Here is a 17,778-nt window from a genome sequence, read left to right on the forward strand (position 1 = left end):
ATAATCAATAAAGTTGCATTTTCAGAAATAAATCGCTCAATGAATAAATACACTAACTTAATAATTTAGATGTAAACAACATTTTTACAACGAAATATTGATGAAGACACGGTTCTCTAATACTTATATTTAATGTCATTTCACTGAACATGCAAAATAAGAATAATGATTATTTCAAAATCTTATAAAGGCAGAATTTAAAGAAAGAGTAGTTAGCTGTAATCAACCAGTTTGGTTTTCTTTCGTCAAAATGTCATTTTTCGTTGAAATAAATCTATATGCATTGTTAATTGTATCATTTGGACATTATTTAGATTTTGATATTCATGCTTGTATTTTATAAATCAGATATAAAAAAGGAGAAATCGCTTGATTTGTTTACTTCGATTTGAGTTTGTAACCCGGATCTGTTTTTCCTCAATCGATTGATGACTTTTCAAAAGTGGTATACTACTGTTACTTTTATTTATTGACATTATTGGAACATATTTTAACGTGTTGCAGCCTACCAATAAACTTTTAAATGAGAAAAAAACCACTTTATCAGTGTCCTGTATCCGAAGGAATGCTCTAAACTAACTATTTGAAAACTAAGAGTGTATAATAAACATATGAATGTGGAAAGTATACAACAAGAAAACTCAATATTCTCTTGTTCATAATGCCTTGTTATAATAAGGCTTAAATGCATCAATGTGTGATTTGAAAATCCGTCATACAGAAGAAATCGCATAGTCACTAAGCATTTAATAAAAATGTATGAAAGTCTTTTACAGCTTCTTTCCTTTTCTGTATTTTGAATGTGTAATTCGCCATAAGCCGTATGTTGCATCGGGTCACATTCTTTCTGGACAAACCTACAACACCTGCACCAAAAGTATGACACTTAAAATGTAATAACTTAAATAGCAGAACAACCAAAATATGTTTTAATTCCAGAACATTATGTTGTATATATATATAGTGTCGGTTACAAAACACTGTCTACTGGGCAGGTGATTCCCACGAAGACTAGCAATCTACCAGCAGCAATGTCAACCAAAGGCTGGATAACGTAAAACAATAAAACAAATTGGTGCTTCGAATTAGTGGATAGTCGTTGTATTGTTCAAAATTTCGTTTTTTTTAGTTCCTGTCATGATTTATCATGATAATGTCAAAGATTATTTTATATTTTAGTAGAAAAAGTAATGAATAACAAAAAACAACATTAATCGAAATAAATTATAACGGAAGTAAATACGGCGAAACGGATGCAATCAAACTAAAAAAGCATGATGCTGAAATTGATATTTCAGATAAAACTATGAGGGTAAATAATTGATTTGTCAATTCAGGAAGTGTGCAAACATAAAAAAATGTATAAGGCGTTATCATTTACTTGCCACCGCTGTTAGTGTAGTTTTATCTTCTGACACTTTAATGTTTATAAATGAAAATCACAAGAAGGTTGAGGTCAACTTTGTACTTGTTTTGTCGAACTGTCACATTGCAATTAAACAAGACAAGGATAACATGTTTTGTGAGCTTTTCAAAACAGAGACGTCGTCTATTCTGATCATTTACTGACTACGTTCTAACCATGACTGTTATAAAGTACCGATTACCAGGTTGGGTAATGTTTACACAATAAACTCATCATATACGCCAGGAATGAAATTTGCTATATACGCCAGACGCGAGTTCGTCTTCAAAAGAATCATCAGTGAAGCTCGAATGGAAAAAAATTAAAAGGCCAAAAGATTCTTACTCTGTCGACGCATTTGGTCTCGTTATTTTTTTAGTTCCATCAAAATCCCTTCTTCTTGATATTCTTTCATTCTTGTGTTTTTTACTATTATTTTTTCCCTGATTTGTATCTTAGTATTATATTTGTGATATTTGAACATCTTTGAACTACTATTGCTTCTATGGCACAACTTGGCTTTCCATCTTCCGTTTTTGTATTCGAATTAGTTTAATTGAACAACGTGTATCATCAACACAACACATTTGCGTTCATTCTTGCAAAACGAATGATCATTGTTAACATGCCTATAGTAAATATACTCATCAAAGATACCAAGTTGGATTTTTTTTATCTGCGTCAGACGCGCGTTTCGTCTACAAAAGACTAATCAGTGACTCTCGAATAAAAAAAAAGAGCTGAAAAGGTAAAAACAAGTACAAACTTGAGAATGATTGAGGACAAAGATTCCTAAAAATTTTGCCAATTACAGCTAAGGTAATCTATTTCTGAGGTAGGAAAGCCTTAGTATTTAAAAAAATTAAAAAGACAGTGGAAACACTTATTTATTATAAGAGATACAATGTATATGATATTCTCGGAGTTCAGTATTTAAAAAAATAATTTATTGAGCTATCAAACCGGGGAAGAATTATTCTGTACTGAATATTGTCGTATATAACTCGTATTTTCCAAAAACATGGCATATTTTCAACTAATTTTAAGTATTAATAAAAGTCGTGTTTGTAACTGAATTTTTATGATGAAAACACATTTCTAATTACATTTCTATTTACACTCATCAAATGTATGAACGTGTATTCGTAATCTATGTGTCATTCTGTGTTAAGAACAGATGATTACAATTATACTAAAAAAATAAAAAAAATAAATTAACAATTATTTTCTTGGAAAACGTAAAATGAAAGGAATATAAAAAATTGTTAAGATCGTAAAAGAACCAATTATAGCACATAAGGAGAAAAAAATCAAAAATAATAAGATCAAAAGTAGACAATAGGGGTTCAAACATCTTTAACCACAACTCGTCAGATCCTATCAACTAAGTACATAAAATGAGATATTTGAAGGCACAGAATTATCAAATTGATACATCTAAGGGATTTCTTTTGTTTTCCGTCGATGTGTTTGATATCGAAAACACATAAAAGACTTCAAGGAGGGACGAAGTTTGATTCACAGTGATTGCTCAGTTGGAAGGCAAACGCCTGAATCTGACAGATAGAGGTCAATTTGTCGACAAAAAAAGAACCCGTATGTAAAATGTTTACGCCCACAAACAGCGCCACCTATAATTTTTTCTACGGCATCTTTGAGAACGATGTCCCATTCTTTAGTAAATTAAAACATTAAATTAACTAAAACATAGAAAAGTAAGTGTAAAACACAAATTGAAAGATATATTTGCAGATGACTGTTTATGCATGATACGCTGGCAATGTGCGCAATGTCCTTTAATCCAAGACTGAAAATTAGTTTGTTTCCTACGTCAAGATGGCGGATTTCAATGTTTACATTTTTTCACCTATTTATAATCTGACAGAATTTCGTATCCAATCATTTATTAGCAATTTTATTATTGATCTTTGAAGATCATCCAATGGCATTTGCCGTTAGAAAGTGGCTACACGTTACCTACCGTCGTTACAAAGTAGCCATGTGTTTTGTGGGGATACCTTGGGAATGTTGTGTATTCAAAAGTTACGGTAAAAATCAATGTTATCTTCCTTATATTTCCATGCATACACAATTTATAACAGCAAATACATTCTTAACAGACCCCATAACGTAAACGGACATATTTAACTGTCTGCTTGAGCAAAAATTCGTGTAAATAAGCCTGATGGGTCGTTTTCAAGAACAGCAGACAAACACGTGGTAGATTGTTTATGTTTGACAGTTTGTTTACTTGAATTGCACGTTGATGTTACTATATACTTACCAATAACCTTTATGGTGTTATACTTTCAATAGTTATATAATAAATCTTACCCAAGAAATACGTCTAGGTAGGTGCAGGGACTTCTTTTACTTGGTCCTTAACTAATGAGGGTGTAATGATACATTACAGCATTTTTTGCATTTGATATATTTCATGGACATGTACATTTTGTGTACACAAAGAACAATAAAGTAAATGAACGTACATGGGTTTAATTCCCACCCTAGGAATACATTTTGACTCTCATGACAGGTTGGAACAAATAGAGCAGATAGCAATTGACAATAATGTAATGCTAAAATGCTGATTGATGGGGTCAAATCATCAATATAATTTTTTCTAGTATACAGCAGCTCCTCTAAGGGTTAGTAAGGGTACTTTACTAAAAGTCCAGTGGCTAAGTCCTGTCTTTTTTGCCTCTGATATTTTCTAATTTATATTATAATTTCTAATATTCTCTTGTGCATGTAGTAAGGCAAAAGCTATTTTTACTCTTATTTTCCTCATTTGCCTTAAAACAATGGAATGTATTAATTGTTGATGTATGTCAAGTGACTTGTAAATTAACTGTCACTGCTAACAGAGACTTGGACTCTGGTGATAAGTTTCCAGGCTGTTATGTCATTGGCAACTATACCATAAATGTCAGTTTCTCCTTTATAAGTTTTTAAGAAAAGAATTTAATTATAATATAATAATAAGTTAAAAAAAAGTTGTGAAAAGTTAAGCACAAGTGACAAATCTAATTGGCTTTTTATTCAAGAAAACCAAGAGGCATTGAAAAGTGACTGTGTTGCAATTTAAAATAAATGGTTTGAACTCAGAAAGTTATCAATATATATAGAGAGTACAGAAAATGTTTTAATTGGGCATTTGGGAATATTTGCCTGTTAATTGAAGATATAATTATTATATGCCTTTTCAAATATATGTGTGGCTCTGAACTAGCTGTGGTTTAAAATCTAAGAATGGAGTTGGTTATCTCCATATTTATCTGATTTATATCAACATCATTGATCCATTATATATACACATATATAAATCATTGTAATACATGTACATTACTTTGCTCTTCATATGCCCTTTAATTTGAATAAAATATCTTGTCTTATACCACAATTATTTATTTTAGTACTGACAGGTTAACTTTTAAAAGCATTTGTAAAGTAAGTGAGTTGATGACAAGCTTAGTCAATGATTGTAAATCCAGATAATATCATTTTTTTTTATAAAAGTAAATAATGTGATTAAACTGGTTATCTGAATTAAAAGAACTGACATTCTGCTTTGATACTATGAGATTATTTCTGATATCAGAATAATAAATTTCTTTTTGAACTTTGTCCTTTTTCAAAAAAATTCTGAACATACTGTATTTGAGTGAAGTCAGTTTTTTTTTTGTTTAAGACTACTATAACATGGGAGGTGACCACAATCTCTATGTTATACATTGAAGTAGTCTCAGGTTTTTGTAGTCCAATTGACTATGCATTTTAGTGCAGGTAAATGTGAATTTGGATTAAATTTGAAGTTGATTCAGTATATCTAATGACATAATACCACTATTTTATTTCAACTAAGCATTTTCAAATTTTATTTACTGGTCAGCTGATGTTATTATCCAATCAATAATTGATTATCAAGCACTTAACAGTTGGTTGCAGGACTTTTGAATTCAAATATAAGAAAGAAGAAAAAATATAAAGCAAAACTTCAAATATTTATACATATAACAGGATTTATGATAACTGCAGGATATATCAGATTACAATACAGCTTTTGTTCAGTGATCTTTGTGTTGATTATTATGTTTTAAATCCCTTTCTGGTTCTTTGAATGTTCAGATTTTTTCTCTTGATTAAGGCAAGCAACAGAACTTGTACAACTTATGTAGTTTCTTATCTCAGGGTGAATCCAGAAAATTTTAAACATAAGTGGTGGTATTCTCAACCAAGGATAAAAAGGAGGGTTCCAACTATATGCATGATCCCATTCAAATGCATTAATCTTCTATAAAAAGAGGAGGTTCCAATCATCAGACTCCCTGAGATCTGCAACTGTATCTTAAAGCAGCTATAATAAAACAAAAATTGTACATGTACTTCTGGCTACTTCAGATTGATTTTATTTTCAATCTATGGTAATGGTCACAATTTTGAAGACTATATACATGTATTTCCTTTTTTCCCCCATATTTTTGTTTAAATGTAATCTTCTGCTTCTGCTTCTATTGTTACACAGGTTCTTCTGACAAATGACTGATAAACCCATCTTGTATCCTTGTATCTACTAAAAGGGTGTTTGAGAATATATACAATATATTCAAGTTTCAGAGAGTCAGTCTGATATAAAATGTTGGTAAGTGTCTTCTTTGGAAGTGTTCAAAAACCTGTAAGAACTTGAACTTCCATGACTATTTTAATGTCACAACAGTAGAGGAACATGGAATATTGAACGGTATTCAAGAACTCGTCGAAATAGATCTGCAATCATTAATTTTACTCATATTTACTATTGTGAACTTGCAATTTCCTACGATGCGCGTACCGAGTTATCTCCCTTTGATCTCCGCTTCGCCACGAATAATCTGACAGAATTGCGTATCCGGGGTTTTTGTGATCTGATATTGTAATAATAGGAGCAAAAAATGGTTTTACTTCATATTTTATACCTCTCAACACGTTACCAAACCTATTTAAGGATTTATTAAGGATTTTCCGTGGACCTACGCAAATTTTCAGAAAAAAAGTTTCACTTCGCTCGTGAATTTATAACATTTTAACAATACTTTTTTATTATAATTATATAAAATAAGAAAGCTTATTCAATCTAGAATTGAACACTTTGGTTTTTATTAATGTACGAGTACAAATAAGACGATACGAGTCCAAAAACCACGAGGCATGCACGTTTACAAAAAAATCGTAAACTCTGACCTTTTATCACGTGACCAATGTCTTGAACTTAGAAGCCATTAAATCGTTTGCCGTTCAACTGTGCTAATGAAACTTGGTAGTGAACCGTATAAAGTAAAATAACAAAAATACTGAAATCCAAAGAAAATTAGAAAAATAAAGTCTTTTATCGAAAAACAAAATCAAAAGCTAAAACACATCAAACGAATGGAATTGTTAACTGAATTTTTCTGTAAGCAAACATCATAAGAAGTTCAATTCTAATGCAATTTGTATGTAACAATTTTTTTCATTGGATAAAAGTTGCCGTCAAATCCACAGTTGACCAGGCGTAACTAAGGAGGAACAACCATTTTGAAATAATTGAATCAACAAATGTTCGATTACTACTTTATAATCGAAAAAAAAAAAACAACACCTACCTCGAATTCGCCGTTTTAATGTTATTTTATCGGAATTTGAAGCGTACAGGTAACGTAATAACTTCCAGTTTGTAAGTTTTTATTTGTATGACGTCACGTTTACCCATGACGTCTTTGTGCCAAAATCATTCATGAAGTTTCGCGGATTTTTTTTTATTTGTCAAATTAAGCCATTTTTCCAAGTTTTATCGTATTATATCTTTTTGAAATGCATTAGAATCGGAGTAACAGTACTGTAGTTGAAGAGTTGCCACCTTCAATTTTGATTTGACGGTCGCAAATCTCCGTTTCACTGTCTCCGCTACGCGTCGCCAGTAAAACTGCATTTGCGACCGTCAAATCTACAATTGACGGTGGCAACTCTTCAACTACAGTACTGTTATTCCTTAATTCACACTGGATGAAATTAAGCGAACAAATTTAATTCGGCGTCTCTATATCATCGACCGATTACAAATGCTTTGATTCTAGACAAAAATATGAAACGAAAATTCTGATGTAGCTACAGTTCAAATGATACGAAATGGTTTATCATTGTTTACCAGTATCTGTGTACTCAAGTTAAGATATTTTGAGAACGGACAGATTTTTCTACATGTCCTTCGGTAAATTATTTCAAATACAACAATTGAATATTTTAACTTATGTGGTTTTATGCATATCAGTCTGTTGCATTTTTACTTCGAAAACATGTAAAGTTTTCTTAGCATAGTTTTGTAAGATTTTCTATATGCTTTTCGTTATTTATTTTAAATATTGAGATCATAACAAGGTTCGGGTTGTGAAGGCTATAAACTAGTCTTATCTCGTTACATTTTTTTAGAATAGGAACATTGATCGTATTTGTCAAATCTTTTAGTTTGTAAAATACAGTTATGTCCATTATAAAAGCAGATATCATATAAAATCTTTTTTAGTAAATAAATTGACATGAAATAAGTTAGAGAAACTGTTACATCGTCTAAGGCCTCTAAACTACTTCATATGTACTTGACGTCACAGGTATACTCTTGGCGTCAAACATAAAAACTAGAAGTTTTCATACTTTTCGTGGGCGTCTGAATATTGACAAAAGGATATTTAGATGCACAAATTGTGACATTTTTTCGTTAATTTTCGAGATATTTATTCAAAAAATAATCGGGATTTAAAACGGTGGTTATCGTTAGTAACATACTGATAGAACGTCGAATCTAACCTTTAAAATAGTTATCAACTTCCAATAATTTAATTTTGGATGTAACGCGTCTTCTGATTGGCTGACGTTATTTTGTTATGAGCCCATAGACATAATTTAGTCATGTGACCGTGACGTCATCAACGTTTTTTTACATGGTTTTCTACGGTTTAAAATGGAATTTAGAAATAAATTATAAGAAATGACTGTAATATTTTTTCTGTCTATTCGAAATAACATAAAAAATGTGGTGCACACTGTTAAATAACCCGCTACGCGCGTTATTCAGTGAGCACCAAATTTTTTATGTTATTTCTTCATAGACAGGAAAAATATTACAGTCATTCCTTAAATAAAAATTATCGATCTAAACTAATTCCATTTAAATTTGGGATTGAATGACATAAAAAGTTAATGTTGACAATTAGATGAGTTTTTGTATTTTTATTTTTGTGAACTTGATTGATGTCTAATGCAAATATACTGCAATCTTCTGTTTATGCATATCCGACTTATGGTTATTGATGTTTGTTGACAATGGAATTGCATTTCTTGTCAAAGTCTGAAATTCTAAAGGAATGAAGAAACTACACTGGTTGACTGACAAATGACGTCACAAATGTACTTTCATTTTTGATAGCATTTCCGGTATAGAAAATGACTCGAACCTTTCTTGTATACCATCGCTCTAGCATAAAACAATTACAATAGTCATTAGTCCGGATATTAATTGTGTGCTTTTTATCAATGTTATTTTTTCGTACGCAATTGATCAATTCTACAAATACTGATAGAGTGTCTATTACTAAAAATATTGCTAAAGGACATTTACATAGAAAAATAAATAACGATCTCCTCATATAAGATTGATATATTACTTAATATTCTATACAAGAATGTGACGTGTTGTATACAAACTCAAGGTTTAACAGTCTGAAATTCTTGGAAGAGGAATAATAAATCAGTTGTTCAGCTGGTGAATATTGTTTGACTTGAAAGAAAAAAACTTATTATACATGTATGTATATTGTATAGAAAGTCTTGATAAAGCTGAAGGTAATCAGAATCAACAAATCAATACGGGCACAGACAATAGCAATCGTATACTAGTAAAATATCAAAGTACAGAAAATTAAAGCAAGCATAGAATACCAGATTGGTTCACAGTTATCAACGCATGGTATCTGTCGCGTTGTTACAATAAAGTATGTCCTTGTACATGTTGTACGATAAAAAAGAACATTTCGAATACTGCATTTTAATAAAAGAAGCCTTTTTTTTTTTTTTTTTTTTTTTGTGGCATGGCATAACTTTTGCATATAATTACAATCTAATCATCTGTTTATGCTTTTGGATCATTTGTATAAAAAAGAATAAGAAGATGTGGTATGGATGATATAAGACAACAATCCATCAGATATCAAATGAAGATGTAAGCCATGACAAACAGTAAGATTAAATCGTCATACGGCCTTCAACCATCCCCAAAACATATACAGTATAGATTGCTACGAGAATCACCTAGAGTGGACAAAGAGTAAAACAATTAAATAAAACAACTTCTGATTTGTTTTGTCAGGAGGGGAGGGGGGGGGGTGTAAATTATTTATTTCATACAATCTTATTAATTTCAATTTAAACATTCATTTGTTGAATATCGAAAGCTCCTAAAGTTAAACCTCAATATGGAATGCGTCTTTAATTTAAACTGAATTTGTAATATTCACCGATTTTGTAACTTAGTCATGGTTGAACTTACACCACATCTCCCCTTTTTTTAGTGTTTTGTTTTAAAAAATCGTGTTCAACGTTATTCTCAATAATACATCTTACGTTTACACGTACTTGAAAATGCAGACAAAAAAAAAGTTAACTAACTATCTCAAAAATATATCACAATTTTGTCTTAATTGTGTTTTATCTGTCACTCATTCATTTATACAGATAGTTCATCAGCTATTACATCATATATTATTCACGAACGTTTGTTCTTCAAACGTATACATCTGATATATCAAAGATAAATACTGTATGATATAGCCAATACCATTTTTATTCGACATGGAAACAATATATCCTACATGGAACAATACCATTTCATTAATTGCAAACATATAGAATCATTGTTATCTTAATGCTGACTGTGATGGAACAATATGATATTGAAGTATGCGACAGTTCAAAAATGCAATTAACGACACTCCCACAATGCATTAAAAAATCCCTCATTTCCTGTAAAATGTACTTATTTGACTCTAACATAATGTTTAAGGCATACTTCATTGATACTACATGTACTATTGGTTGCTGAGCAATAGGGTCGGAATGAATATGTTAAATATAATTTAACTCAAAATATATACGCAAATAAAAATATACGCTAAAATAAGACATCTTATTGCTGTTCGTCATCTTGACATACGGGTATGCTTAAAGTTTATTGTTTTGTACTTAAAATGTGCGAGGAAATAGTTAGACATTCAAGGCCCTAATATATCAATATAATTTGTTCGACAATAAATACAGGTGTTAAAATGAACTTTAGAAATAGAAAGCCAGAATGAAAAAAAAATATACGTAGACATTTGTATGGTTTCACAATCGATAAGGTATATAAAACAAAAACTTCGGGAAGCAAAACCTATACACCTATTTTGAAGTGTTTGTGACGTAATTAGGCAGTCAGTCAGTCAAACTATACGTATGTCATATTTGAAATGCACATTATAGATGATTTAGATCTAATCAGATATTAATCTGTTAGAATTGATAAGCTAACGTTTTCTTAAACTATTTCATTATCAAAATTTGACTGAATCTTTCTCTGTGGAATTGTTATCTTATTATAAGATGCAGATTTTACATTGCGAACTGGAAGTAATATAATAGAAAGTGTCATATGATATTCGTACTCCAGTTCTTATGTTGATCATGTTTTAAGATCTGTGCCTCTTTTTTGTTTTGTTTTTTGTTTTTAAGATCCAGGGTGGTGAAACAATAACACAAAATGAAACACCTAAACATTGCATTTTACAACAAACAAGATGATCTTATTTATTATTATTACTTTTACTGTTAAATCAGTTTTTTGTTATATCTACTTTACGTGAGTCTGCATTTATGTATGCCGTCATACGACAAAATTATTTTTATGTCTACCTGTGCGAATTTCAAACGCGCAATTTTACACCAGTAATGAAAACCTTCTTTCAGTTATGGGTAGACTTTACATAGATAAATTCAGCCGTATAAGAAAAGCAAAATGAGAATGTTAAATTTGATGTATGCCTTTTTGTGCTACTTTGTTACATTTGTTGTTTATGTAGTGATATTAAGATGATAACACATTAATGACTGTTGTACCCCTATTTTTGACATTTTTACTCTTTGAGTATGTTTGTTTTGTTCATGCATCGTTGACAATGTAATGGAATTTGATGCGACTGTCATACAAGTGAGAGGTTTAGCTAGCTATAAAACCAGGTTCAATCCACCATTTTCTACATTAGAAAATGCCTGTACCAAGTCAGAAATATGACAGTTGTTATCCATTTGTTTGATGTGTTTGGACTTTTGATTTTGCCTTTTGATTTTTGATTTTCCTTTTTGAATTTTCCTCGGAGTTCAGTATTTTAGTGTTTTTACTTCTTATTATAAAAGGTCTATGCATTCATTACAGACAAATTTCAGAATTGTCAGACTTTTGTCGTCGAATTTAGGATTTTTTGTTTGTTTTATGATTAAAAATGCATAACAAAATTTACACCCATCTTAATGTGTCGACTATCTTTTTTAAAGATAGTACTTGTTTTCTTCTTTTTCGTATTTATCATTTTGTTTAATTGAATATTTTATCGGTAAATATGACAAGCTGCTTAAGATTATCAGTTATGAATCTTAATATTATTGCGTTAGAACAGGCAATGAAAAGGTTTGACACTTGATTCGTGAGAAGGGCTACAGTGTAACAAGATAATACAGAAAAGAATCTTGTCTTATACAAGTAATAATTCATAATTTTAAATTAAATGTGTGATTTTTATCTAATTCATCGTTACTTGGCACAACAACCTTCAAGAGGGATGCATATATTTATTCATGATGTGTGTTTGTGATAATTAATATCTATGATAAATATCAGCTCTCAACTTATCTAATGTTATAAAAATAGAAATATTGTTTAAAACGATTTGATGAATTTTTTTAAATTTGACTTCTATTCGGTTTTAGGGTCGTTTTGGGGTGTGAAACTGACCAAAACACTCTTTAGAGTTTGAAAATCGGGAAAATAATATTTGTAGTTTAACTCATTCGCCCCCAAAAGATTTCTGGAAAATCGGGCATATTCAAAAATTTTGCAATCATATGCAAATTAGCAGACTCTTGATGCTGGAACTTATGTTCATCTATTAAACTATGTATTGAGATTTTGGGGGCGGATGGCAAAAGGGGGGGGGGGTGAGCTGGGATGTGGAAGATTTTCATCCCCACTGAAAAACTGTCATTTTCCGTCTATTTTCCGATTTTCAAACGACCTTGAGAGGTGAACATTGACCAGACTGTGTTTCTTTGTCAATCAAGTATTACCCTATAGTTACAGCAGTCGATTCATGCTAACTAGGAGTATATGGGATTTAAGTGTCTTGGTGGCGAATTATTATTGTGAGGTCAGGTCTACCTAAATGTCCTTTTTTACGGATTTTTGACAAAACGGTGACCTACATTTTACAGACTAGATTCCTATTTGCCATATTATACCTCTTTGTGTTCCTATACCACCTATGCATGCATTTACGATAATAGTTTATACCTACAATAACTTCCAGTTACATAGTGACCATCAAAAGATGCCCACCCCACCTAATTTTGGCAACTTTTCACGTATTTCCGATTTTGAACTCTTAAACGGCTTTCAAAGTGCCATATTTTCATAAACAGACGTCTGAGAAGAGTTTATGGACCATGAACTACTTGGTTGAAGACCCTGCTGTCATGACAGTTCAGGTGGGGCAGTTCAAAAAAGGTATGAAGGGTAATACGGGCCATCAAAGAATGGTTGTCGCCATCACGCCAACAGGCGGTATTGGAGGTTAAAGGGTTACATGATTTGATCAATTTTTTTAATTTGTTTTCTGTTGGGTTTGAGGGTCGTTATGGGGTTTAAAACTGACCAAAACACCCTTTAGAGGTTGAAAATCGGGAAAAAATTATTTTTAGTTTGAAGATTTTAAATGCATCTATTGCATAAGTTATAAGATTTCTTCTCTCAGTGTATTTATATGAAAATATAGCGAATTTGTATGACTGACAATATGACAACTACCTATCAGAGTTGAAATGAAGCGGAAGTAAGCAATGATAGGCAACAGGACGGCCTTCGATAATGAGAAAGCATTCATATTGTATAGTCGGCTATAAAAGGATCCAATATAAAAAAAAATCTGTGACAATTCAAAAAAGAAAAGTAAAGTATTTGCTTACAATACATTTTATTTTAAAGAAAAACAAATAAGAGACATGAAATAACTACAACCACTAAACTACAAGCTTCTGTCGTTAACATGTATATAAATAATAATAATTTGTATTAAGGAACATACCTTGAAACTGCATTGTAAAAGTTCCACGGGAGGTTTGATTCTCTGAATAATTTGATGTACGAAAAGATATTTCAATTGTACAGTTTTCTTGTAGAAAACACAAATTGTGAAAAGCACGTGTTGTGGTTATGTTGCCATTCCGAGTAACAAAGTTAATTTCTACCAACTGATTAACACTATTTGATCCCGTTGATTTACCTTCGGAAGTCTTTACTCTCAATTTTTTTGGTCTTTCTATGTTATTTTGTATGTTCATTTTTAAATCTCCTAGTACATATCCTTTCGGAAATTCCTTGTTAAAGATGTCAAAACAGAAACTGATAAGTCCAGATGTATTCCCATTGTTCGAGCATGTCCTTGAGAAATATGTCAGATTGAAAGGCACTATACAGCAACAACGTTCCACAAAAAATAAAATAAAAGATAATTCAAAAGGTTTCATTTTACATGCAGCTTTAGTTCTCAATGTATTTCACTTTTATCATATATAACGATAGTTTTTTTTTTATCTAATCAAACAGAACTATGCGATTGGTAACGATTTTTTCTGTTGTAACGTATTACAATTGTATTTAGTAGTCTTTGCATCATATTCATGTCATTAGTTGTATTTCAATACTATCCAGTTTTATAGATGATAGCTGTGAAACTGAAAGTAAACAAGACCGTTGATTGGATATTAAAACAATATTGATATATGTAATGTTCTTGTGGGGGAGTTAAAGAAAAATAATGATACTACTCAACTGATAAAGGTACCACACTGTAAACATTGATTATGAATATTTTAATCCTATATTTGCATTATTTCCAGCTTCTAAGAAACCGCATAAGACGGCAGGAAATAGATAGAATCCTGAATGACAAATTCTCTCAAATTGCCGTCAATAATCAATGAGTAAAGTGGAAGCTAATGCGTGTAAAGGACGTAATTAATGACTTAACCTTGAAACTTTTGATAATAAAATGCAATCTTTCATTTTATTTATGATCACGCGATTATATGGTGGGAAATAGTTCTGGTTACTTCATTTACTATAACTTTGCTGATCTCTTACGCATAGTATACACTGTCACGTTAATTAAGAATAAGATGATGTTATGATTAAAAATATGCCGCATTTCTTAACAAACGACTTGAAAGGTAATATCTACACTTATTACATTGGTTGCAATGAATTACATTGATTTCCCAGTTAGATAAAAACTGATAATTTCACATGTGAAATAACCGTGGTTATTTCACTCTCTGACGTCATACAACAATAGGCGTTGTCAAGACGTCGATAACGTCGGATCAAAACAAATTGTCAATGCGTAGGAAAAAGATATAGTTCCTTACATTTTCTACATGAATTTCATAAAAAAAAAAGCCATTTGCCAATGTAATAAAAAGAATAACTAATCGCCGTATTTGAATATCAAAAATAAGACAACGCGTGACCGAACGACGCATGGATTAAACGAGTGCTGCGCACTCGTTTAATCCATGCGTCGTTCGGTCACGCGTTGTCGTTTAATCCATGCGTCGTTCGGTCACGCGTTGTCTTATTTTTGATATTCAAATACGGCGATTAGTTATACTATAAATGTTAAGCCCACTATATATCCCTCCCTCTTCTTTCAACAGTGAAAGGAGATATATGCATGCTATACCTGTAAACTAAGAATACAACATTATAGAAGTGAATTCAAGTTGTGAAAGATTGTAACAAAACCAATTAGCATACAAGATAGAAAATGAAAGGCTCCAGGCTCGGGACAAGAAAATAACGTATTTGACTGGGTAAGATATGTCTACTCAACCGTCTACTTAACCTTGGCCATTATCGAAGATCATTTTTTGATCATTTTCCAATATCTAACATTTCATCAAATTCAAAAGCAAAATAAAAACAAATAACTGGCTCACTTATTGTCCACAACTTATAAATATAATACTATGTTCCTTTACATATATGTCAGCATGTGATAATGGTACGTTAAAATGTGAATTTTTACTTTGAATAATCCCGGGATATATAAATCATTTGAAGTTCATAATATCATGATGTCACTGTAGCTGGTCTTTTTATCATAACAGCTTTATACTATCATCTAGGTGCTGTTTGTAGATATAGAAATACAATTTAATGTGTTACAAGTTTTGAATCATAATCAAAGAAAAAACAGAAAAAAATCTATCCCTAGATGAAGATCTATAGACAAAAAAATTAACTAGAAGAAAACTTTTTGAATCTTTTTCTTTTTTTTAGAATGGATTTGGTTATAGGAATTAAACATTTTATGATTTTTTTTTTTTGGTTACTAATGATGAGTTTTACTGTTATTGATGTGTCTGATGCTAAAATAAAATCGGACAATCGGCCCAGGAAATTACTATCTCTAACTTGCTGAATTAGTTTGTGAGCCCTTTGTCGATAATTGCGACTATTTTACTGATTCCCCCCACCCTATTTATGTATTTTTAGCATTATGTATTGGTTAATATAATTCAGACTCTATTTTGGTTTTATTCCTTTTCTTTATTTGTTTTGTTATTGAACTTTATGGATGCAATTTCCATTCTCAATTTTACAGTCTACTGGTTAACCCTCTGGTTTTCATAATCTAACCTAAAAAAACACAAGGTATTTCGACTCCTTGTATATTCGTGATCATTCCAAAGTCGCCAAGTGCACGTGGTAACAATAAATGAACGTACCATAAACATATGCATTTAAGGTCACTAAGGTTCATTATGGGATCAACCATTTAACTTCAAGATGGAAGGTATGGGTTTTTTTCTAAACAAAATATCTTGATCCCCAATTTGATGAAAAAGAATATTTTGGTCACGCAAATGACAAAAAAAGATATTCTGAATCTTGATTTTTCCCCATACATGTTCCTAATAGTGTAAAATATTGAAATAAAAATCTAATTTCTGACTTGTACACCCTCCCCCTTTTTGAAGTTAAATGGTTGCTCCCTAAATGGGTTATTTTAGAGATTTTGTAAAACTTTACTTACAACTGGATGTAAAATATCTCTAGGCTTATAGAATATAAAAGCAACAAACTCTAGAGACAAACGCTCCACTTGAATTGAATATCGAAAACTTTACTGATTTTTCAACAATTTATGCATAGAAGATTAATGAATTTAATGTGTTTGTAGTTTTTAAATAAAAACTTGCAAACAGCACATTTTAAACTATTTGGTAACTTTAATTTTAATTGTTAGAATCAAAAATAAACTTACGTGATTTATTACTACCTGTTAGTTGATGTACATACATTCGGATACAGTTCAAACCAATTGAATTACTAAATAAAAACTAAATGTTAGTTTGAATAAATCGTGTTTACCTTATTCGGATCAGAGCAGTATTACTAATGAAGCATACGAAAATTTATCAAACTATTTACCCTCTGGTATATGTTTAATACTTTAAGACAAAATATGAAATATCACATTAATGTTAATGTCATTCCTTCTGTGATTTAAATATTGATAAAATAACAATATCTATAATCAAATACAATATTGAAATAAGCGACTTTTGAACATATATTAGTGAATTTAAAATATTAATTTTTTCTACAATAATGTGATATAAACGTTTACATACATGTTATATCAACAACTGTCAATCTCAAAACTAAAATAACATTATCTTGTCTTGATGATATATTCCATGATAGGACACACAAAAGTAACCTTTAATTGAAAACGTTGTTTTATAAGAAAACCTGTTGTTACATAATATTTCAACTTTTACGTATATTTTTTTTTATATATTTGCTAACCTTCAAAGTAGTATGATGCACTGTTATTTAAAAAAAAAACCATAACAATAAATACATAATTAATATAAAAAAATCATATTATTTCTCAATAGATATAAGAAGATGTGGTATGAGTGCCAATAAGACAACTCTCCATCCAAGTCACAATTTGTAAAAGTACACCGTTATACACGTAGGTCAAAGT

General features: G+C 30.8%; 1 protein-coding gene across 1 annotated transcript in view; it reads right to left on the reverse strand.

Moving 5' to 3' along the window:
- The window catches only part of LOC139491252 (uncharacterized), a 53,950-nt gene extending 39,299 nt beyond the window's left edge, over positions 1-14,651 (reverse strand). The window contains exon 1 of the mRNA XM_071278781.1: positions 13,804-14,651. Within this exon, the coding sequence (XP_071134882.1) occupies positions 13,804-14,245 (442 nt within the window). The 5' untranslated portion in view covers positions 14,246-14,651. The remainder of the gene's footprint in view (positions 1-13,803) is intronic.
- Positions 14,652-17,778: the final 3,127 nt, after the last annotated feature.

This window comes from Mytilus edulis, chromosome 10 (genome assembly GCF_963676685.1).
Source record: "Mytilus edulis chromosome 10, xbMytEdul2.2, whole genome shotgun sequence".
In the NCBI taxonomy this organism is placed as follows: domain Eukaryota; kingdom Metazoa; phylum Mollusca; class Bivalvia; order Mytilida; family Mytilidae; genus Mytilus; species Mytilus edulis.